The sequence below is a fragment of the Ambystoma mexicanum genome, chromosome 6p (genome assembly GCF_040938575.1).
Source record: "Ambystoma mexicanum isolate Mex_15411 chromosome 6p, UKY_AmexF1_1, whole genome shotgun sequence".
Taxonomy (NCBI): Eukaryota; Metazoa; Chordata; class Amphibia; order Caudata; family Ambystomatidae; genus Ambystoma; species Ambystoma mexicanum.
Genome location: NC_090935.1, coordinates 27477959 through 27500872, shown reverse-complemented (window position 1 = coordinate 27500872; position 22914 = coordinate 27477959). Strand labels below are relative to the sequence as shown.

The following is a 22914-nucleotide window of genomic DNA, read 5'->3' as shown; positions in this document are numbered from 1 at the left end:
CCTACAAAAGCTTGGCCTTGGAGAAGATTCCTCTGCCTTCCTCATCAACTTTGGAAGGGCTGCAAGAGTGCAGGTTAGCATCACGATTGCTGGACTAAGTACATCTGCCCCTTGTTGACAGGAGGAGCCCGACAAGAATTTCCAAGGAGGGGCATTTTAGAAAATGTAGGACATGATCGAGAGAATTATTTGTGAAACTCCCAGACAGCTATAGTGTGAAACCTACTGAATAAATGGCTAAAAGACAAGAGCTAGGAAGAAGTAAAAGAGATGCAAATCTTGGAACAATTCATAGACTCGATTTCCTGCACCTCCAAAAGGTCATCTGGCAGCTACATGAGAAAGGAAGGAGTATAGCAGTCTACGGAGGAGCAACATCAGAGAGTGTAGGCAGTATCAGGGATGAGCGAGAACATCATAGTGAAAGTAGAGTGGTGGGAAGAGTGAGAAGAAGCAGAGCAGCAGAAAGAGTGGTAAAGGAAGGTGAGATTGAGTGTGATAGAGGAAGGCTGAATCTATAGAGCACAAACCTCAACCTCATTAAATCACTAAGAGCCGTGTAGAGTACGGACAGTTAGGAGGTCCCTGAGGGAGTTTAGACAACCAGCGTTTAGATCATTACCGTTAATATAAGACAGCTTCAGACAGTAGGGGTCAGCCTTCTGTAGTACTAACCAGGCGGTTAAGGATGGCTGGGTTAGGGAAGTGGTTCGACATTAGACAAGAGAGAGTGAGGGGCGGACATAGGGCCCACAAGGATTCTAATACAAACCCTTGAACCATCCTTGAGACTCAGAGTGAACCTTGTGCCATCTGTCACACTACACAAGGGTTCCTCTGACTCGATCGCTTGCATGACAAGGCACTGCCGATATAATGTCATGCTCTATGGTACTGGTAATTCTGACGCTCACTCTAATTCAGATGGAGCCCTAACACAGGTGGTAAAAGAGGAACTGGCCCTGGATCCTTATCTGCTTGAGATGGCTAGAGTCCATCAGCCTTCAAGTAGAATGCCTCTTGAATCCCATCCACATCACTCGGCCACCTCATTCCCAATCACTTGAGAACTCATGGCTTTCGTCGAAGTTCTTGGAGAATCTGCAGGTACTCGGGTGTGTCCTTTTGCAGGTAGGTTTCCTGTGCAATCCACGGCTCAAGTACAATCAGGTCCTCATTCTGCAGGACATTCAGCTTCAGGTACTTGTCCATCAGCTGATAGAAGCCCATCTGATAATAGGCCTTCGTGCCTTCCTCCGATATGGGTCCTGTGCTTGTGTACTTTATAAATGGTGCCTCCAGACCTGTGGGGAGACGATACATCAATGTTAATACTGTGCTTAGCACAATGAAGGGCTGGTGTTGTATATATACACGTGCGCTTCTGTGTAGTTCATAGAAGATGATGGGCTTGTAATGTGAAGAAATAACAGGCCTCAAAATGTGCACTCGCCAGTGGTTATTGCCTACTGATAATTGACTCTTTGTGAGTGAGAAATGGTGAGTTGTCTATACCTTGAGAGCTGAGATGGCAACTGACTTTTTATGCTTGGCTAGTGGCTTGCCACTTGAAATATGTATCCCTGAAAATAATTTAAATCTATGAATTATTATGCATCGAGCAGATTTTATTATACGTGCTTTTATTTTGGTATTGTATATAATATGTTTTATTCCTTGTGTTTGTATTTTGTGGGTTGATGGATTTCATTTTCTAAATAAACCTGACAATGACAATAATAATGTAAAAAAACTAAAAGTCTTCTGAAGGCCAATTTCAGTGAGAAACAATTTAATTTTGTCTCATATTAATTGACAGTATGCATTTAACTTCATAAATATATATCCAACTGACGTGACAGTGTAGGAATTCCATCTCCCTGTGTAATCCAGACCTGCAGAGGAGGAATTGACAAGGGCTGAAACCTGCAACACCAAGATGCCACCTATTAAAAACTGGTAACAGAAAGTTGGTGAGATTAGTTTTATTATGCTCCTTCATGGCAACATCTTACCATGTAAAGAGTACACGGGACTTGGATGGGGATACCCTGGGAGGAGAGGCTGTGTAGGCATTGCAATAAGGAGGTGGAATACATTAGACCCACACTTACAGAGTGCCAAACACTGCAAGAATGGTACCACAAAGGCAATGGTGGGATCATAAGTGACCCAAGAATGACAAAGAGTGACCAGTTTTGGTCGACTATAGATAGGGCCGAAATCATGGTGTATGTTGGGGCTGCCTTTTATATATGGGAGAGAGCAACTTCTTAAATTCTTTTTTACATATTTATCTCATATCCACAAGCAGACATGTTTGTGTGTTTTAGTAATTACCCATGGAATAAGGTGTACTCGGGCTGAATTGTGATACTAAATATTATGTGACCTTTTTTTAGGTGATTAATGGGTATGATTCCTACAAGGGTTTTATGATTGTATCTCAATGATGTGTTATACTGTAATAATTTTATTGTAATGATGTATTCCTACCTTTTACCTACATAGGGAGATTGCTGTCTATGTAATATCTTGTACTGTTATGATATGTTATAGTGTATAAGGTTTTAAATAATCAATTTCACTTTAAACTAATACATGACTTTGTGGCACTGAAGTCAATTATGCGATGGTTCAGTGTGGTTAATATTTGATCTTAAAAGAAAAGTTTATGTTAAATAACAAGCTGCGGTCTCGCCACGATTTACATTTATTTATTTGGTATAAGTGCAGGTTTTTGACCTCCGTGCCAGTCTTAGGATTTGACATCAGTTCCTGTGTTTGTCCATAAATGTGTTGTCGACAGTGTTTCGGCCTTCAAAGGCTGTTAACCAATGCCCTTCTTCGGGGTCTTAGGGTATTAGGAGTGACATAATATAAACGACCCAGGGAAGGGATATATTCCCATACATATAGAGCTAGATTAAGGTAGAGTTTACTCCCTCTTGTCCCAAGCAAATGACAGTATTCTAGTCTTATACTGTCCTCTGTTGCTTGAAAAGTAGGTCTGCACTCTATGAAATCCAGCACATACATGCTCACAGACACATATGACATCTGTTCAAGTGACCATCGATTCCCTGGGTGTAGTGAACAGCAGGGAGAGGCGAATCATGTAACATATGTCGTGGAAGGCGCACACTCCCTTTCCTTTTCTGGTCCTACTATCAATACGTTGTAACCGGCATTTGACTTCTGGCCATGGCGATGAATTCATACAGAATGAAGTAACATGGTTCTCACTTCAACTGGCCGCCTGAAAGCCCTTCCTTTCTGAGGCGAGGAGACATATCCAAAATACTCTGTCACCCTCGATGGGTATGGCCGACTACCACCGGAGGCCTCAGCACTTGGATGCAAGAGCAGGAAGTGCGTGCCACCCGACGTTGCTTATGTACGAATCAAGTGATGTGATAACTATCTCAGGCAGATTCTTGCTTCTTGTTATATGGCTCTCTAGAAAGGAGGAGGAAGCAGCACTATGTATACCACCCACAATGTAGCCCAACTGCCTGGTGTTTCCCTCTTTAACATACCAGCATCCTGACGGAGGTTCTCAGAGGCCAGTGGGTGAGCAGTAATCATGGACAGCTTCATGACCTTCTCCCAGTTTCCCTTCGAGATCTCCTCTGCGATGAGAGTTCTGGAATTCACAAGGGCACAGTGTGAGCAGCACGTCATGGATAAAAGTTGAGCCTTCCTCTAAAGCCCCAATCACAAGGCATTCCTGGAAGGAATGTGCCCTTTGCCACAAACTGTAGAGACAGGGCATGAAGAAAACCCTGTGTAGTCAAGACATGCACAGAATCTCCATACACAAAGCATGCAAAAAAAAAGTCAACACGTGAGGCAGAATGATGCTAATTGCGGTTGACTCCAAACCAAACCGGTGAACTCCAGTACAAAACATCTCAGCCTCATTACTTTTCAACACCCTTCTTGTCTCCCCTCAAACCTACCCCTCCCAGCATCTGTTGGTTTTTCCTGTCCCTTTTGATGAGGTGTTTTTTCAACCACCAGATGTGCCCTTATAAACTCACTCCTTGGTAGACATACTGGTCAGTCTATAAGGTTTCAAGTGCAGGCTGACAAGCCTCCATTGTACCTTCTCAATAGCGCTGCTCTTGCCCTTATGGGTACTAGTGCTGAGGGGGGTACCTTTCTCTTTGCCAGTGTGTTCCTGAAAGGCTGGTTACCTGGAGCAGATTTTATTTTTTCAAATATTGCCACACTTCCTAGGAGCCCCCAGCAGCACTACTGCTGGGACCATTCTTTGGAGGGGAGTGGGGGTCTCACAACCTCACCCTCTTACAGTATTCCTCTTTCTGCTGGGACATTCTTTGGAGGGGAGTGGGGGTCTCACAACCTCACCCTCTTGCAGTATTCCTCTTTCTGCTGGGACATTTGGCCACCTTTTTGGGTTATCAGTACTGGGATACCTCTCCAGTACGCTGGAATCTATGTTGGCTTTATGATAGCACTTTGCATCTTAAGTGAAATGCTGCCAGGAACCCAAGGGCCCCTGTCCACTGTTGTTTTCAGTGCACTGGGGCCCACATGTCTGCCAGTGCATGAGTACACCTCTCCTTTGTATGATGTGTGTTTTGAATGCTTCATTATTAGAAGAATGCGGTCTCCCTCCACCCAAATTCTGGAGATAAGGAGAGAAGCTGAATCCAGAAACCAAGGCGGTCACAATGATATCTGGTGTCATGATCAACAACCACCAGGATAGACCTGCTGCCAGGGGCTCTGCAGGACCACCAGTGTCTATCTTTACCCTCTGAATGGAATACCCACTACAGGTAGTGGTACCGATGGAGCGTTCATCTTTGCTTCACAATTGCAAAACAAATGAAAATGTATTGCAGTGGTTTTCTATCTGGGCCACATCTTAGGCCAGTCGAAAAACTTTCTTAACCTGCATGTGCCAACTGCAAGAGGAAAGGTCTCACAAACCGAGGACCCCCAATTTCCTATGGTCTCTGTTAAGATGGATTTCCAAAATCAACCCTGCAAACAGAATTTGGGAGGCTGCCCTATTATGGTCCACAGGGATACATTGGGACTATCCAAACCCAATCAGGGTAAGGTAGCAGAGTAGCAAGGCTTCGTCTCAGGAGGGTTGTGAGAGTGGTCTCTGCCTACCATGAGTCCACATAGAACACTACTAATTCAAGTTACGCAGGTAAGTATGCAAATGTACAATGATTTATTGGGTCTTTAAATTAAAGAATAAGCAAGTTAAATCTCTAGTCAAAAATTGTTGTACACTTAAAACAGGTATATACGTTCACCATTAGGAGAAGAAATACAGCATTTGATTCAATAGCCAGTGAAACACAAATAAGTACTCAAATGCATAGAATTCAGTAAAGACATTTTAGAGTAACCACAAAGCAGTTCCCGTAGCAGTTAATGAGTCCAAACATAAGATGGTTTGGGGTCTTATGCCCTGAAGGCATCAGATCCAAAGTTATACATTTCAGGTTGGTTTATTAAGAGATTTAGACGAGCCCATTGGTTATGATCCAAAAATCAAAAAAGTAAGTGAAGTTCAGGTAAGGAAACTAACTCAATCCCAGTTACTAGGATAGGCCCAGGAAAGGATCCCTGACCAGTTCTCCACCGACAAAAGTCAGGAAAGAGTAGTTTAGGGACAAGACTTTATGCCCATGCAACCCTATGGACAGCACGCAGGGACGTCATTTGGGGGTTGCAGGGGTCACAACTGCCACCCCTGAGGTCTCCATTGCTACCCCCGTGGTCTCCATTGCTGCCCTTAAAATGATAAAATAATCAAAACACTTTGTTTTTTGTTTTGTTTTTTAATTGAAGTTCCTGGGCTGTGTCCAGCACCATGTGGCTCTTTGATTCTGGAGTGGCTGGCTTTCTTGTTCAGGCCTCTTTAAAAACAAACAGGGGGTTCCACGAGTGTAACACTGAGCAGGGACCCTAAATAAGAAGGAATTGGAATAACAAATCATTTGTCTTTCTGGAATTCTATACAGTAATTGCTAGACTCATTAAAGGTTTATTTTAGGAACACTTCAGGGAGTGATTCGTTGATTTGGTCTGTTCCTAAACACCTCAAATTCACCGTGCTGACAAAAACATCCAAAAAGCATTTAGAGTAGAATAAGCATCCATTTTGGACTATGTGTTAGGCAGAATCACATGCAGTACCCTTTGGAAACACTACACACAATTAAGACTACAAGTGTAAGTACAATTTCACCTTTGGTACAAGACCGTACTACACAGTAATGTGGTAGTAGTGGCTGAGCAGCCAGGCTTATCTCAAGAGTAAAGTGAGCAGTACAAGAGGTTACACAAAGGACTAGCAATCACAGTGGTTCAAACAAACACTTACTCAAGGTTTCTTGGTAAAAGAATATATATTTATTTACACAGTCATTTGGAAAACATTCCACTAGTAAGAACAGCTCAATATCATAATCTGATATACTACAATACACAACCAATACGTTACTGAACAAGTTCAGCTCCCCTGAAGTGGGAGCAAAATGGCACTTCAGTTACTTTTAAAAGCGGTAAAAAGACAATGTTAAAAGAAATCAAGGCACAAATACTTTCATAGGCAGGGCAAAGTGTTTCAGTTCCCTACAACCAGCAATTCAATTCAATAGGCCTGGGCCAAAGTCAATGGTTCAGAGTTTTGGATAGGATAGCACAGTTCTGGTAGTAAACGGTTAATAATAATAATTTAGCATTTATATAACGCTACAAACCCTCAGGTATCTGAGCACTGCTTATCATTACCCACTGTGTGTGGTGCTCATTTATCAACCTCGGAAGGATGAAAGGCTGAGTTTGGCCCAGCCAGGATTTGAACCTGCGACAGCTGGCTCTGCACAGATGTCAAAGCAAGCGCTGTACTTGCTGTGCTACCGGACCGGTTAAGTCTTTGCCACGGTTTTTAGAAGTAGTTGGTCAGACAAAAAGTTATATGTCGGTTTAGGGAAGGACAAGCCTTCAAAGTTGGGAAAGTTTCAGAAACTTTCACCGCAGCAGAAAGGATTTCTTGACCGCACTTGCACAGTACCTTTTAAGTGAAGAAAAGCTGTAGCTGAGGCAGTTGTTCCTGGCAGTTCCTGCAAGATCTCGCTGTCCCTGAGCTTCAGTCGTGGGGACAAGAAGGAGTGCGTCGGGAGGTTCCTGCACTGTCCAGGGAAGAGGTCACGAGCTTGGCAAAACGTCAGTTTAAGGTGTGAGTGCCTTAAAGACCACAAACTGGTATCCTTCCCACTGGCTATCTGGTTTTCAACAGCACTCTGAAGAAAATTCGACCAGGATAGGGTGGTGTCCAGGCGGCTTGCGAGTTGGTTGCTCCCACCAAACTCAAGGGAAGAAGGTATCCTTGAAAGGCTTCTCTGTCGGTGGAGTTTCAGGCAATTCGACCCGCAGCAGGGCTTCACCGGTGGACCAGGAGTTGCAGCAGTCGTCTTCCTTCAGCTCGTCTTCGTTTCTTTTGTTCCATTGGTCGACTCTGCTTTCCAAGTCCCAGAGACCTGCTTTTAAACAGTTTTCCCCATTCATTCCAGCCTAGCTGTCAGTCACAAAGCAGGGTGTCTGTCCTTGCCGGACAGGCAGCCAGCCAATCACGCCAGAGTGCATTCAGGTCTCCTAGGAGACTAAGCACAGGGAGTTTCGGGCACCTCCCTCACACCCTGTCCACCCCAGACACTCAGGCGCCAGAGGAGGGCTTCAGCACTGAAGCCCAGAGGCGTAGGCAGGGTAGGGCCTGAGGGGCAAGGCCCACCCAAAATTTGTAAATGCCCAGTCAGCAGCGCTGTGTGGGTATTTACAGATATTTTTGTCAGTGCAGTGGGCCAAACTACATCAGCATCAGGCCCCATTTGCTAGACAATCCTGGCTACGCCTCTGCTGAAGCCCGCCAAAGGTCAACGTACAAAGGGACCAAACCTGGTTTGGCACGCAGAGTTGAACACAAGAAGGACCTTTCCTAAAAGAAACGGCAAAAAACGAAGACCAGTCTGTTTTTACAGAGGGGTCATGGGCGCCATATTGAAAAACATGGCTGACCCTATTATTAGCTACCGGTGTTCGGGAAAAAGCATGGTAGTTTGTTCTAAACCACTGCCACCAGCCATTTCAAGTGGGAAAGGGTAACATTTGACTATTACATGAGTGTTTTGACTCAGGGGATGCTAGACAACCCCTCCAGCACTATGTAGGAAGATAGTGTGTGCTGGGTCTGTAAATTTAAAAAGTCTAGTAAAGTCAATTTAACTTTACATGCTCTGGGAGACAGTAGTCAGTCCCAGAGAAGGTACTTAAACCTTGGGGAGTCTGAGAGACACCCCTGTACCACTGCACTAAAGGTGCTGTGTGACACACAAGAAAAAGATGATGCCTATGGAGTTGTTTTAAAACTCCATATCCCAAGAACACAAAAGTAAAACACACATCAAAAGACATGAAAGAGTGGGACAAAAGGCTCACACTCTTTCCAGGCAAAAAATTAAAATCCTAGAAATACAGTAAAGTTGCTGGGGGTCTCAAAAGGTAAGGGAAATTAGCACATTCTTGAGAATTCTCCCTAACACTACGTATTTTGCTTTTCACAAGTTGCAATTTTAGCATGTTTTTTTCAGCCATCGTCTCTGTTACGATCATCACAATTCCTCCCATCATCGGTGTCCTCGGTCACTTGGCAAAATGAGGGGTATCCAGAATCTCCATCATGTTTCCGGCCTTTGAGGCCTGGAGTTGGACAACCCTGTGCTAGACATTACGACTATTAAGAATGCAACCTTTTAAGTGAGGTCTTTTAGGTATGCTCTATGAGCACTATATTAAGATCGTGACCAGGTGGAGGATGAGAGATTGGTGGGTATTTGCACTGGACCGCGTCTATAAAAGCTTTAACAGGAACCATTATGCAGTATTGTATGTTGCCAGCACTGCACAAAGGACTTTCAGGGAATTGCTAACCAATCTGGAATCAATCCGGTATAGCAGATATGTGACTGCTATGTGCAGGAGTGCAGTCAATTGGGTTGACCTTTCATTTTGAACACCAGATGATAAATCTGTTGCATTTTTTCAGTTTGTTTGCTTAGGCCCTTTCCTATTGTAGCAGCTCCCGCATCTATTACATTACATGTATTATAGTAGCAGTGTTTGGTGTTAGGCTTTCTAGTCTCCGTGTATATATTCAGGCATCTTTGAGGCCATTGTAAATGGCTAAACTCTATTACTTCAGGAGCCATGCTGCTAAATTCGAATATGGGGTCTAGCTATTAACTTGACCCTATTGCTTTGCTAATAAATTGTGAGTTTCACCAGTGGTTTAACCGCCATCTTCCAGAGGTGGGGGGTACTACATTTGTCTTGCCCACGTTGGTGCAAGAAGAATCAATGTCGATTGTTTGTGTATTTGTTTGTTCACTATCTTGTGGAGTAGTGAAGCCGGGGTGGGCGAGTGTAGGCAAATATCCTGCACCCATTCATCCATAGTACGTTCCCAGTGCCCCTTTCTGCAGTTGCCTACATGCAAGGATTGGACATGTGGCGTTCTGGGCTACTGCAAACAGATCCACTGGCGGAGTGCCCCATAACGCAGAAATCTATCTTGAGTGTGTAAGTGTAATCTTCCCAATTGTAACCTTGAATGTGCACTCTGCTTAGACAGTCTGCCAAGCATTAGCGATCCCCTGGTATGTGTTGAACCTGAATGAAAATATTACTTCTGTTGGAGCAGTACCAAATTAAATGGGCCAGAGCTGACAGCGTTCCTGTGTGTGTGCCCCCTTGCTTGTTTATATAGTACGTAGTGGTAGTATTGTCTTTCATGGATAAAGGCTGTAAAACATGTGTGTGCAGCGTTACCTGTGCTGCAACCATGCACCGTGGGTGCAGCAAAGGCAGTGTGTGCAGTGGGCTCCCCATCAGACCTGAGAGGCGCCTGTAGTGATGGTCACCTGGACTGGCGGGATGTTGAAAGGCCTACCCTTTAGCATGCGTCTCTTTTCACCATTGCAACACCACCACTAGATGGTCCCAGCTGCCAGATACGTGACCCAGTTCGTCTGCGAACCACTGTTTCAGAGAGCGCATGTTTGGGCTCCTAGAGCCAGAATGTAAATGCATGAAGCCGCCTTCCCTAACAGCTTCATAACATTCCTGGCCGTTATCTGAGCTGCAACTTGATAAAACGATACCTAGGCAATCAAGGCCTGCACTCCTGGTTAAGAGGGATAGGCTGTTGCATGCTCTACGTCTAGAATTGCCCGTAGGAATGTTTCGGTTTGAGAAAGTATGTGACTTGATTTGATCTCAGTGATTGAAAATCCAAGTTGGTGGAGTCAATCCACAGCCTTGTGAGCATTTTGCAAGCAAAGTGCTTCTATTTCGCCTTTATAAGATAGTTGTCTAGATAAGGGTATTCCGAATGCTTTGAGGACGAAGGTGTGCTGCTACCACAGTGAGCACCTTGAAGAATCCACGAGATGTCGATGCAATTCCAAAAGGAAGAACCTTGAATTGGAAATGGCATGAGTCCATTTTGAATCTTGGACATTTTCTTTGACCTGGAAACAATGAAATATGAAAGTATGCATCTTTCGTGTCGAGTGTCGTCATGTAATCACCCTTTATCAGAAGCGGAATTACCTCCTGCAGGGTGGCCAGTCAGAGTTTCTGTGGTTTTAGGTGCTCGCTTGGAAGCCGTAAATCTAATACTGGCCTTACCCCTGGTCTCTTTTGGATACCAGGAAATACGGGGAGTAAATACCCATGATTAACTGATGATAGGGAACTGTATCTTTTTCTCACTTGGTTTCGTATGTATAGGTTTGTGGTTGTGGTAAAATGAACCCCCTAATTGATGTCTGGGTTGAGGAATGCAGCTAAGGATGGTCCGAAAGTACCTCCTATGAGCCGCAGACCCTCTTTGTATGTGGCCTTTGCCTGCAATTTGGATGCAGCATTATTGAAATTTAAAGACTCTACTACTTTGCGAGAACTTAGAAGCCTTCTTGGACTCACTAATTATAGTAGAAAGTTCATTGAAGACTACACAGAGGTGTCTCGACCCTTGGTCCATTTATCTAAGGCCGGGGTCAAATGGGAGTGGGGTCTGGAACAATCTGAGGCAGTAAAACAACTAAAGTGAAGCCTTTCCCAAGCCCCTTGTTTGGCTAACCCCATAAAAAACAAGGTGTTGTTCTTGGAGATGGGGTTCTAAGATACTTGCTTAACAGTGGTATTATTCCAAAACGCATGAAACAGTCAACAAATGAATCTTGTACGTGAGCAAAACTTTGGATGGGTTCTCCTACCGTGTTTACAATCATGGGGAAAAAGAACTAGTGGCTGGCATTGGGAATGCCTGCGTGAATTATGCCCTGGAACCCTCTGCTGGGTACAAAATAAGTCCCTAAAGTAGGCAGGTGACAGAGTTGATGGCGGTACATCAAGCCATCCTCACTGCAGCACACCACCAATTCAAAGAACTGGTCATAATCACTGACTCTGATTATTAAAGGAATGGGTTTGTGGAATGCCTGATTAACTGGAAAAATCAAAGCATGCTGTGTGCAAACAATAAACCGATAATGCATGGGAAATTAATTCAATCAATTGATGATCTGGTAACCTCTAATGAGGTGACCATCTGCTGGCAAAAGATCAAAGTTCACTCCAGGATAGAGGCACCAGACAAAACTGGAAATTACTTTGCTGACCAATTCACAGGGATTGCATATAAACCGAATCCTTGTTGGGGGAAATTCAGGTCACGTCTGTCACCAGATCCCAAACCCATGCCAATAACGAACTCTCAACTGCCCAGTGAAGTAATGAAACCCCAGATGCAGATTTCATTACTGCACACAAAGAGGACCCAATTATTGGGAAATGTAATCAATATATTGAAGACCCCATGAATTTTCCTCTGACAGAATCCAATTATATTGGGAAGGAGGATCTCCGGGTGTTGATGAAGTTTTCCAAAATGTTCTGAATCCAAGACGGTTTGTTGGTACAGCGGTCCATGTCTGGATGTGACCAGTGGGTGGTACCTACCTCATTCTGAAGCATGATGTTAAGTTACGCCCATGATGCGGCCACTGCTGGTCACAGGGGGTTTCATACAAAATTAGAAATCTTGCGTGAGGTCGCATATTGCCACACATGAGCCAGGCCCTTACATCTACTTAAAGGGGTGTCTTGTGTGTGCTCAGTTTCAGACAAATTCTCATACACACAGATTTCCCCTGCAGAAAAGGGGAAAGAAGCTGCCTTGGTCTGATTTGCAAGTTGATTTCATTGGGCCAGTGATTCACTCGTCTAAAGGAAACAAGTACATGTTGACCGTGACATGCTTGTTTACCAAGTGGGTAAAATGTCTTCCGGCCTTGTAAGTCGGAGACAGCTGCTGCACTGATGATTGACCACATCTTGCCTTATTTCGGCCTTTCCAAAAGGAGTGAGTTGGACTGAGGAAGTCATTTTACCAGCAAGGTGATGGCCAAGCTGTTTGAGATACTAGGGGTAAAAAGAAAACTCCACATTACGCACCGTATAGCCCCGAGTGGGGGAGTTGATTGGTACAATAAAATAATTGTGGGCATCTTGAAGACGTCCTGGCGGACTCTTGACCGAGTTGGAACATCTGATTACCGCTTGTCCTAATGGCCATTAGGACCACACCATCTTCTGCAACCAAAATGTCTCCATTTGAGCTCATGACTGGATGACAAATTGTGCTATCTCAGCATCTGCTCTACAGAACTCAAGAGAAAACCCTGATCAACACGTCCACTACCCATGAGTACACTGAGAAGTTAAGGAAACACCTTCTGCATGTTTTTGCTTATGCACAGCGCAATTTAGAAAGGTCAGCAGAAGGAATGAAAGCCGACTATGACTTAAAAACCACCAAGACGGAGTACAAAGTAGGAGACAGTGTCTACCTGTACAATTTCTAAAGGAACCAGGCCATGAAGCGTATGTTCCCCCCCTCTTGGTGCGGTGCCTTTAAAATTGTAAATAAAATCTCACTTGTCGCCTATAACATCTGCATCCCTAAAGAGAACATAGGGGAGAAAAATGGGTCCATATCAATCAGTTGAAGAGCATTCACCCCAGACAGACCTTATGACTGATTGAAGAGCCCAGTGAGCATAGAGCCCAGGAACCATCTGAAGAATGAGTGGAAAGGATGGAAACCCAGATGGAGAATATCTCACATTTACATGGAGTAAAGGAATGTATACACACAAAGAACGTATAAAATACTGGATGATAAAAAGACGTGTAGGAATACTCATGTAAGGGAAATAAATGTTGATGTGTTTGTGATGTTGTTTTGTGTTTTAAGTTGTATGCCTATTTACCCGGGAAAGAAGTACTGTACAATATACTTAATCTCTCTTTTACTCTTTGCAGACTCACTAATTCCTTACCTTCAAAGCCTGGGGGTAGGAGGTTCCTAAAAGGGAGGGTTCCAGGACCAAACCCCAAAATCTGAAAAGAGTGGACTGCAGACCAGAGCGCCACTCCCTCGGGCACGAAAAGAGCAGACGTGCTCCAACAAGGAAATTCATGGAATGAGCCAAAGCAAAGAGAAAACAAAAAACCCACTCTCCCTAGCTCTTTTCTATGTGTCAACCATGTCAAAGTCCCAGGGCAGGGGGATTTGTGGGTTAAAAATACAGCCTCAAAGTGACAGAGATGGAGAGGTCATTCTAGGCCACTATTGTGAGAGTGAAGCTGGCTAATGTGGAGTCTCATTGATATGTAAAAGTCAGTACAAAACATTGATTTCCGACATAAGGCCTAGTGAAATGAAAGGAAATGGGCCTAGTGCAATTATACTAAAATGGAAATTATACTAAATTTAAGGAAACACCTTCAGCATGCTTTTGCTTATGCTCAGCACAATTAAAAGAATTGGCAGAAGGAATGAAACCCTACTGTGATTTAAAGACTACCAAGAAGGAGTACAAAGTAGGAGACCGGGTCTACCTGTACAATTTCTAAAGGAACCAGAACAAGGAGCGGAAATTCCTCTCCTCTTTGTGCGTCACCTTTGAAATTGTTGATAAAATCTCACCTGTCGCCTATAAGATCTGCATCGTTAGAGGAGAACATAGGAAAGATAAATGGGGCCATATCAATCAGTTGAAGAGCTGTCACACCAGACAGACTTTCCAACTGATTGAAGATCCCAGTGAGGGTATGGCCCAGGAACCATCTGAAGAATGAAAAGAAAGGATGGAAACCCAGATGGAGGATATGGAACATTTACAGGGAGTAAAGTAAATTATACTCACTTTGGGTTTCACCCTAAGTTAACAGGGCAATCCAGACGTGGACCCCTTGCTCACTGTTCTTAGAGAGGCAACAGTTTCACCTCACTGATGATGCCCAACAAGGCTGAAACACGTGTATGGGGTTACTGATGGTACTCTTGTTCAGAGGAGAATTGCCTAGCATTTCGGCGCTGGACTGCCCCTGGGCAGGACAAAGGCTGATATGCAGGGAAATTTCTTCTCTGTGAAAAGGACAGTGAGCTAAAGACTTGGTAGAGTCTCTCCCAGGGGTTATTCACCCAAGAACAGGTCATTGGGCTGTGTTCGTGCTGGTAGAGAGATTCCCAGACCCCCCTTTGTTTGTATACTCACAAAGAATGTATAAAAAACAGTATGAAAAAAAATAAGACGTAGGAATGCTCATGTAAGGGAAATAAATGTCGATGTTTATGCAATGTTGTTTACTGTTTTAAGTTGTATGCCTATTTACTGGTGAATGAAGTACTGTACAATATACTTAACCTCTCCATTACTTGCTGCAGACTCAATAATTCCTTACCTTCACAGCCTAAGGGTAGGAGGTTCCAAAAGGGGAGGTGTTCCAGGTACAAACCCCAAAATCCCAAAAGAGTGGACTGCAGACTAGAGTGCCACTCCCTCAGGCCAAGAAAAGAGCAGACATGCTCCAACAAGGAAATTCCTGGAATGAGCCAAAGCAAAGAGAAAACAAAAACCCCACTCTCCCTTGCTATTTTCTACGGGGCAACCAAGTCAGAAACCCAGGGTGGGGGGATTTGTGGGGTGGAAATGCAGCCCCAGATTGACAGAGATGGAGAGGTCATTCTAGGCCTCTATTATGAGAGTGAAGTTGGCTGATGTGGAGTTTTGTTGATGTATAAAAGCCGTTACAAAACAGTGATTTCCGACATAGGGCCTAGTGAAATGAAAGGAAATGGGCCTAGTGCAATTAAACTAAAATGGACCAGTGCGCAAGTCGAAGGGAATCCACCTGAGAGCTTAAAACTGCTTGATATGCCCATTGAATGGAAAAAGACATGTGGTGCTGCAGATGCTGACAACTGGGAAAAGGCACTTTTTGACAGATTCCAAACTGCAGCAATACACATGGGAAAAAATACATTGAAATGATAGGCATGTGAAAAATACCAAGGAGGAAGTGTGCCTTTGTGCCTTACATTTAAAAAGTGAAGCCAAGTGACACTATTTCGGAGAAAGACACTTATTTTTCACAAATAAACTGACTTTCAAATGGAAAGGCTTACTTGTTGGAGAAGTAAATAAGACTTTTTTTTATGTAACTGTGGCCCATGTGTGAATAATATCAAAGGTGAACTTATTTCTGTCCAAACCGTATGTAAAGAAAGATTGCATGATAAACAACATGCACAGGTATAATGACAAATGTTACATGTAGGCACATCTTGTTGAGTTAAAGCTGTATTTTGTGAAGTATTGTAATTGTACTTCTGATTGGTTATTTATAAGGCACTTAATACCCAGAGGTTTCTTAGCAGTGACCCGGGCATTGAACCTGTGTTGCACTGCGTCGGCTTGCTTCCAAGGCGAGCCCTTTGCCCCTGATCTATCCATCTATCCTCCAGAGACGATGCATGTATGGATGCAGCTAATGTTTTCCCCACTGAACTGAAAGGTCTGTGCCTTTGAAACTTTGAACTCAAGATCTGTGGGTTGGGCCCTCCAGGAAAAAGAAATAACAGAGAATTAGATAAAAATTGTGGGAGTAGCAGATAACACTGCTGTTACAACGTTCTCCAGTTCACGGTCCCAGTACGATTGTTTGCGTTCAATACGCCAACCACAACACAGCACCCCCTCCAGTGTACGCTTTTGCCAACCACAACATGGCACCTTCCACATTTTGCCAACCAACATATCGGACTTGCCAACCAAGCCGGAATGTGGTGTTCTTTACGCAGCATTACGAATGAGGGAGGAGCACACTCATACACGGACATTCAAAACAACCAAAGGAACTCAACGCAATGTGTTGCAACTTCCTTTTTGCCAGTAACGCTTTCTTCTGTTATTGTTTGCTCTGCTCCCTTCCTTGTTCCCACTCCTGTTCCTTCCTTGCTCACTTGAACTCTGTACGCTAGCTAACCCGCTTCATTGCTGTTTCTGGCCTCCCTTTCCTTCCTTTTCTAATCATTGCTCCTGCCATCTGTTCTCTGCTGTAGCCTTGTTTTCACTTACCATAATTTGTGGGCCCTTTAACACTGTTGTCCTGCGTTGGTACTGCCAATCCGCTGTTTGCTCTGGACAACTCACCTACTCCAGACTACCATCCTGCACCAAGGTTTTTTTTACCCCAGTGGGAGTTTTTCCTTGGATTATTTCCTTCACTTTTGCCTGGCTGATCTTTTCTATCAAGATAACCCTGGCATCAGTAGAGGAGGGTCCTTACCTGCATCACAGAAAATCTGCTGTCAAAGAGTCAGGTATGCCAAAGACTAAAAGCTTGCAACGCCCACTTACTGAGCCTAACATGGTTCAACTCCAGGAATTAGTGGCAGCAGTACAGAACCTTTCAGTGGAAGTACAGACATTGAAATATGAGAATCTTGTCTTGAGAGAAGTTCTACAGTTAAGGGACGCGGTTCCTGTTCGTTCCTTCAAGTACAGATCCTATGGTGGACAAGTTAATGGAGACCCTAAGAGGTTCAAAGAGTTTTTGAACGCCTGTACCGTCCACTTCACCTTTCGCCAAGCAACATTCCAGCCGGATAGGGCCAAAGTCAGCTTTTTGGTAACCCACCTATCCGGAAGCGCCCGAGCTTGGGCGCCCTATCTGGTGGTAAATGATGAGCCTGTGTTAAACCCACTGGATGAGTTTCTAAATGCCTTCAATATAGAGTTCGACAGACCGGATCTAGCCTATACCATACAATAAAACCTTTTGGATTTCCACCAAGGTACGATGGATATCCTGGTCTATACTACCAAATTTCGACATTTGGCTAATCAAGCTACATGGTCAAACGAAGCTTGCATGACGCTTTATCGACATGGTCTCTCAGAGGAATTAAAAGATGAAGCATCCAAGAGCTCCTACATTGGAGGCTTTCATTCAGTTAGTGGTTCAGATTGACTTTCACCTGCAGGAACGCAAGCCTTAAAGGAAGAAAGCCCGAACTAGAAAAACCTGTCCGATACTACCATCACCTTTGACCCAAGAACATGTCTGTGAGCTCATATAGCCCATGCAAATCGGTGCCGCCAGGTGCCCAATTACTCCTGAAGAAAGAACTTCTCATTGTACACAGGGTTTGTGCATATACTGTGGTTCTCCATCACATCTCCTCAGGAATTGTCCTCTTGCTCCTCCCAGGAAGAAGGAAAACTTCACATCCCGGCCCTAAATGGGACTTGGTGCCGGGAGCAATCCATCAGTCCCAATCAGCCCAAATTCACTTCCTTATGTTCCACCAAGCTGGATCTAAGCCCTTTATTGGTCCTCATGTGTCCTTACAATTGCTTGGAGATCAATGCATCCAGGTTCCGGCTCTTATAGATTCTGGAGAAGCAGGTTTCTTTTTAGACGCAACTTGGGCAACAGAAAACCAAATACATTTGTCTACCAAATCGACGCCTCTACCTGTGGAAGATGTTGATAGCAGATAATTGGCAAGTGGACCCATTGTACACAATGCTTCCCCATCTTCATGTGGATAAATCATCATTCTGAGACCATCTTTTTCTGCACATTTTCCTCTCATACTTGGCATACCTTGGCTTACTACACATAACCCCTATATCGATTGGAGGGCTCATACAGTCTTCCTAGGTTCAGAACATTGAATGTCCAATTGTATCAGAGAGAAATGACTGGTCTCCATTGTTACAGTACCTGCATATTCACATGAATAAACTTCCCGACGATATTCACCACCATACCAGCACATTACAGAGACGTCAATAACGTTTTTCAAAAAGACCTCATCCAAACTTCACCCCCATATCAACCAGATGACTGAGGCATATCCCTTCTTCCCAACACATCAGTGCCATTTAATCAGATGTTCCGACTTACCCCTCTGGAGAAAGAGGCTTTAAAGTCATACTTATGCCAAAACCTGGCTAATGATCTCATCCGAGAACCTGTGTCATCTGCCGGGGCTTCAGTTCTTTTTTATTCCTAATAAAATACGATGGAATTACAGCCCTGTTTGGATTACCAGGGTTTTAATGCAGTAACAGTTAAAGACAAATATCCACTTCATTTGATTCCAGATATCATAGATGCTGTACAGTCTGCCAAGATTTTCACGAAACCTGACCTCCGAGGAGGTTACAATTTAATCTGCCTAAAAGTGGTCATGAGTAGAAGACCGCTTTCAGGACTCCTTATGGACATTTTGAGATTGCTGTAATGCCCTTTGGTCTGGCAAATGCTGTGGCGGTATTTCAATGGTACATGGACCATACTTTTGCTGATCTTCTTTTCCACACTGTTATTATTTATTTGGATGACATATGGGTATTTTCCCAGAACTCAAAGGAACACATTTCTCATGTAAGGACGGTCCTGCAGCGTCTTCAAGAAAATCATCTACAGCTAAAACCTGAGAAGTTCATCTTCGATTCTCCAACAGTACCCTATTTAGGCTACCTATTATCTCAGGAAGGCGTTCGATGGATCCAAACTCCCTGTAATGTGAAAGACATACAAAGGTTTTTGCGACTGGCACATTTTTATAGGAAGTTCATTCCTTCTTTTTCACATATGGTCCTGCCTTTTACATCCCTTCTAAAAAAGAACACAGTGTTCCAGTGGAACCAGGAAGCGGAGAAGGCATTTCAACTTCTAAAAAAGAAATTCAACTCAGCCCCAATCTTAATACCTCCAAATCCTCACAAAATGTTCATAGTAGAAGCAGACGCTTCTGACAGGGCCATTGGGGCATTACTCAAACAACAATCGGCAGACAAGCAAGAACATCTATTAGCTTATTTCCCCAAGACCTTATGTACTTCTGAGAGACATTATTACGTACAAGAAAAATAACTACTAGCCCTCAAGTTGGACTGCAAGGAATGGCGGCATCACCTCCTAGGTGCTGAACAAGAGACAGAGTTGAGAACTGATCACCGTAATCTGGTCCTCCTACAATCATTCGACTGCAGAAATAGTCGACAAGACTGTTGGGCATATTTTTTTTCTCAATTTCAATTCCGTCTTACTTTCATTCCTGGTTCAGACAACACTGTAGTGGATTCATTCACTCTCCCAAATGGAAGCTCCCTTTGATAAAAGACCGGATCCTTATGAGCAGATGTTTCCAGAAACCACATTCATTGGCCTGGTGCAAAACTTCCTAGAAGAGGTCCGGCAGGCTTATTCTCCTACTGAATCATCCTTATCTACCTTGAAGACTCAAGCTGGATTGTGGTTTTCAGATTCTGCCTTATACTTACCCTCGGAAGAATTGAGAAGAGTAGACATGCAGATGTGTCGTAGTTCTAGAAGAGCACGTCACAGAGGAATCAGTTCAATACTGCTTCTACTCCAATTACATTTCTGGTGGCCATACATGCACAACCAAAGAGAGCATTTTTGCTGATCCGGCCTGTGGTGTGCACAGATTAAGACACCCCTGAAAAGACCAGAAGACAAACGTCTTCAACCAACGAAAATCTTGGGAAAGAGTCACGATTTCATCGTAGAACTGCCTCCATCTAACAGATGTACCATGATTATAGTAACTGTGAATACCTTTTCTAAGATAGCCCATTTTGCGCCATGTCCAAAAATAGCATCAGCAGTACAGATGAGCAAATGTTTCCTTAGGGACATTTTTTAGCCTCTACAGGTTACCCAAAACAATCATTTATGATCGTGGAACCCAATACACTTCTATATTTTGGAAAATTATTTGCAAAAACCTTGATATTCAAACATGCATGTCTTCTGGTTACCACCCCCAATCTAATGGGAGTACGGAATTTACTAATCAGAAGCTCGAACAATACCTTTGATGCTTCATATCCGCAGCCAAAGATAATTCGATGGAACTGTTACCAGCTGCTGACTTTTTATATAATAACTCACTTCATTTCACCATTGGCATGACTCAATTTTCTGCAACTACGGTTATCATTTTACCTCGATTCCATCCCTTCCTATCCAAAGTACGCCTGTGCCTGCAGTAGTATTATCTATCCTGCTCAAAACCCAGAAACTAGCCTTATCCAATATTTCAGCAGCTCAAAGGAATACCAAACGCATTGCAGATCCCCAGCCTAAACCTGATCCTCCGTATGAGATGGGAGGCCGGGTTTGGTTGTTCAGCAGGTAATTGCCAGCTCATCTACATAAAGGCAAGTGTGCACCCAAGTATTTTGGACCTTTCAAAATAAAGAAGATAATCAATCCAGTGACCTTTAAACTTCAATTACCTCCAACGTGGCATCGCATTCATCTGGTATTTCACTCTTCACTGCTCAAACCGGTTGAAGCAGATACTGCATCTTATCATCAGGTTACTCCCCCACCTCCCATCATCCGTGATCAACAGCAGGAGTTTTAAATAGAACAGAGTTGTGGCTCACGATTTCATTGGGGTACCCTGCAGTACTTGATGCAATGGAAGGGATACATTCTGTCAGAGCAGACCTGGGAACCTGCCCATCACAACAATGCGCCAGCCCTGCTTCATCAGTTTCACTGATTACATCCCTGGAAACCAGGCATGACCCGGCTTCACAGGGGCCATGATGTTAGAATGTCCTCCCGTTTCTGGTCGCTGTACGATAGTTGGCGTTCAGTACGCCAACCACAACACGGCCCCCCCTCCAGGGTACACTTTTCCCAACCACGATATGGCGCCTTCCATATTTTGCCAACCAACTGTTAGGGAGAATTCTCAAGAATGTGCTAATTTCCCTTAGCTTTTGAGACCCCAAGCAACTTTGCTGGATTTCTAGGATTTTAATATTTACCTGGAAAGAGTGTGAGCCTTTTTTTCCATTGTTTCATGTATTTTGATGTGTGTTTTACTTTTGTGTTCTTTGGATATGGAGTTTTAAAACAACTCCACAGGCATCATCTTTTTCTTGTGTGTCACACAGCACCTTCAGTGCATTGGCACAGGGGTGTCTTTCAGACACCCCAAGGTTTAAATACGTTCTCTTAAATTAACTTGGAGTCATGCACCTGTAACCTAAGATTTATTTCACTGCAAGCGTCCAGTTGCTCAACGGCCAGGCGCGCTCTATAAATAAATAAACAATACAATACAATACAACTTTACTGGTCTTTTTAAATTTACAGACCTAGCCCACACTATCTTCATATAGAGTGCTGGAGCGGTTGCCTAGCATCCCCTTAGTCTAAACACTCATGTAACAGTCAAATGTTACTAGTTTCTACTTGAAATGGCTGGTGGCAGTGGTTTATAACAAACTATCATGATTTTTCCCGACCGCGAACGCCGGTAGCTAAAAATCGGGTCAGCCATGTTTTCCAATATGGCGCCCAATATGGCGCTGTAAAAACAGGCTCCGGTCGACTTTTTTCACCGTTTCTTTTAGAAATGTTCCTTCTTGTGTTTAACTCTGTGCATCAAACCAGGTTTGGTCCCTTTGTTCGATGGCCTTTGGCGGGCTTCAGTGCTGAAGCCCTCCTCTGGTGCCTGAGTGTCTGGGGTGGACAGGATGTGAGGGAGGTGCCCGAAACTCCCTGTGCTTGGTCTCCTTGGAGACCTGAATGTACTCTGGTGTGATTGGCCGGCTGGTTGTCCGGCAATGGCAGCCACCCTGCTGTGTGAGTGACAGCCAGGCTGGAGTGAATGGGGGAAAACTGTTTAAAAGCAGGGCTCTGGGACTTCGAAAGCAGATTCGACCAGTGGAATGAAAGAATCGAAGACTAGCTGAAGGAAGTCGACTGCTGCAACTCCTGGTCCCCCAGTGAAGCCCTGCTGCAGGTCCAAATTCCCTAAAACTCCATCGACAGAGAAGCCCTTCAAGGTTAACTTCTTCCTTTGAGTTTGGCGGGAACAACCAACTCGCAAGTCACCTTGACACTGTCCCTATACTGATGGGATTTTCTTCAGAGTGCTGTTGAAAACCGGATAGCCAGTGGGAAGGATACCAGTTTGTGGTCTTTAAGGCACCCACACCGTAAACCGACAGTTTGCCAAGCTTGAGGCCTCTTCTCTGGGCAGTGCAGGAACCTCCTGATGTCCTCCTTCTTGTCCCCACGACTGAAGCTCAAGAACAGCGAGATCTGCAGGAACTGCCAGGAACAACGTCCTCAGCTTCAGCTTTTCTTCATTTAAAAGGTACTGTGCAAGTACGGCCCAGAACTCTGTTTATGAAACTTTCCCAACTTTGAAGGCTGTTTCTTCCCTAAACAAACATCTAACTTTTCGTCTGACCAACTTCTTCTATAAATCGTGGCAAAGACTTAACCGTTTACTACCAGAACTGTGCTATCCTATCCAAGACTCTGAACCATTGACTTTGGCCCAGGCCTATTGAATTGAATTGCTGGTTGTAGTGAACTGAAACTATTTGCCCTACCTCTGAAAGTATTTGTGCTTTTGACTCTTTTAACCTTGTAACAGAA

General features: G+C 44.0%; 1 protein-coding gene across 1 annotated transcript in view; it reads right to left on the bottom strand.

Annotated features, from left to right (window-relative positions):
* Nucleotides 1–431: 431 nt before the first annotated feature.
* The window catches only part of LOC138510644 (uncharacterized), a 130184-nt gene continuing 107701 nt past the window's right edge, over nucleotides 432–22914 (bottom strand). The window contains exons 7-8 of the mRNA XM_069626432.1: nucleotides 3540–3646; nucleotides 432–1304 (exon numbers count right to left, since the gene is read on the bottom strand). Of these exons, the coding sequence (XP_069482533.1) occupies nucleotides 1072–1304; nucleotides 3540–3646 (340 nt within the window). The 3' untranslated portion in view covers nucleotides 432–1071. The remainder of the gene's footprint in view (nucleotides 1305–3539; nucleotides 3647–22914) is intronic.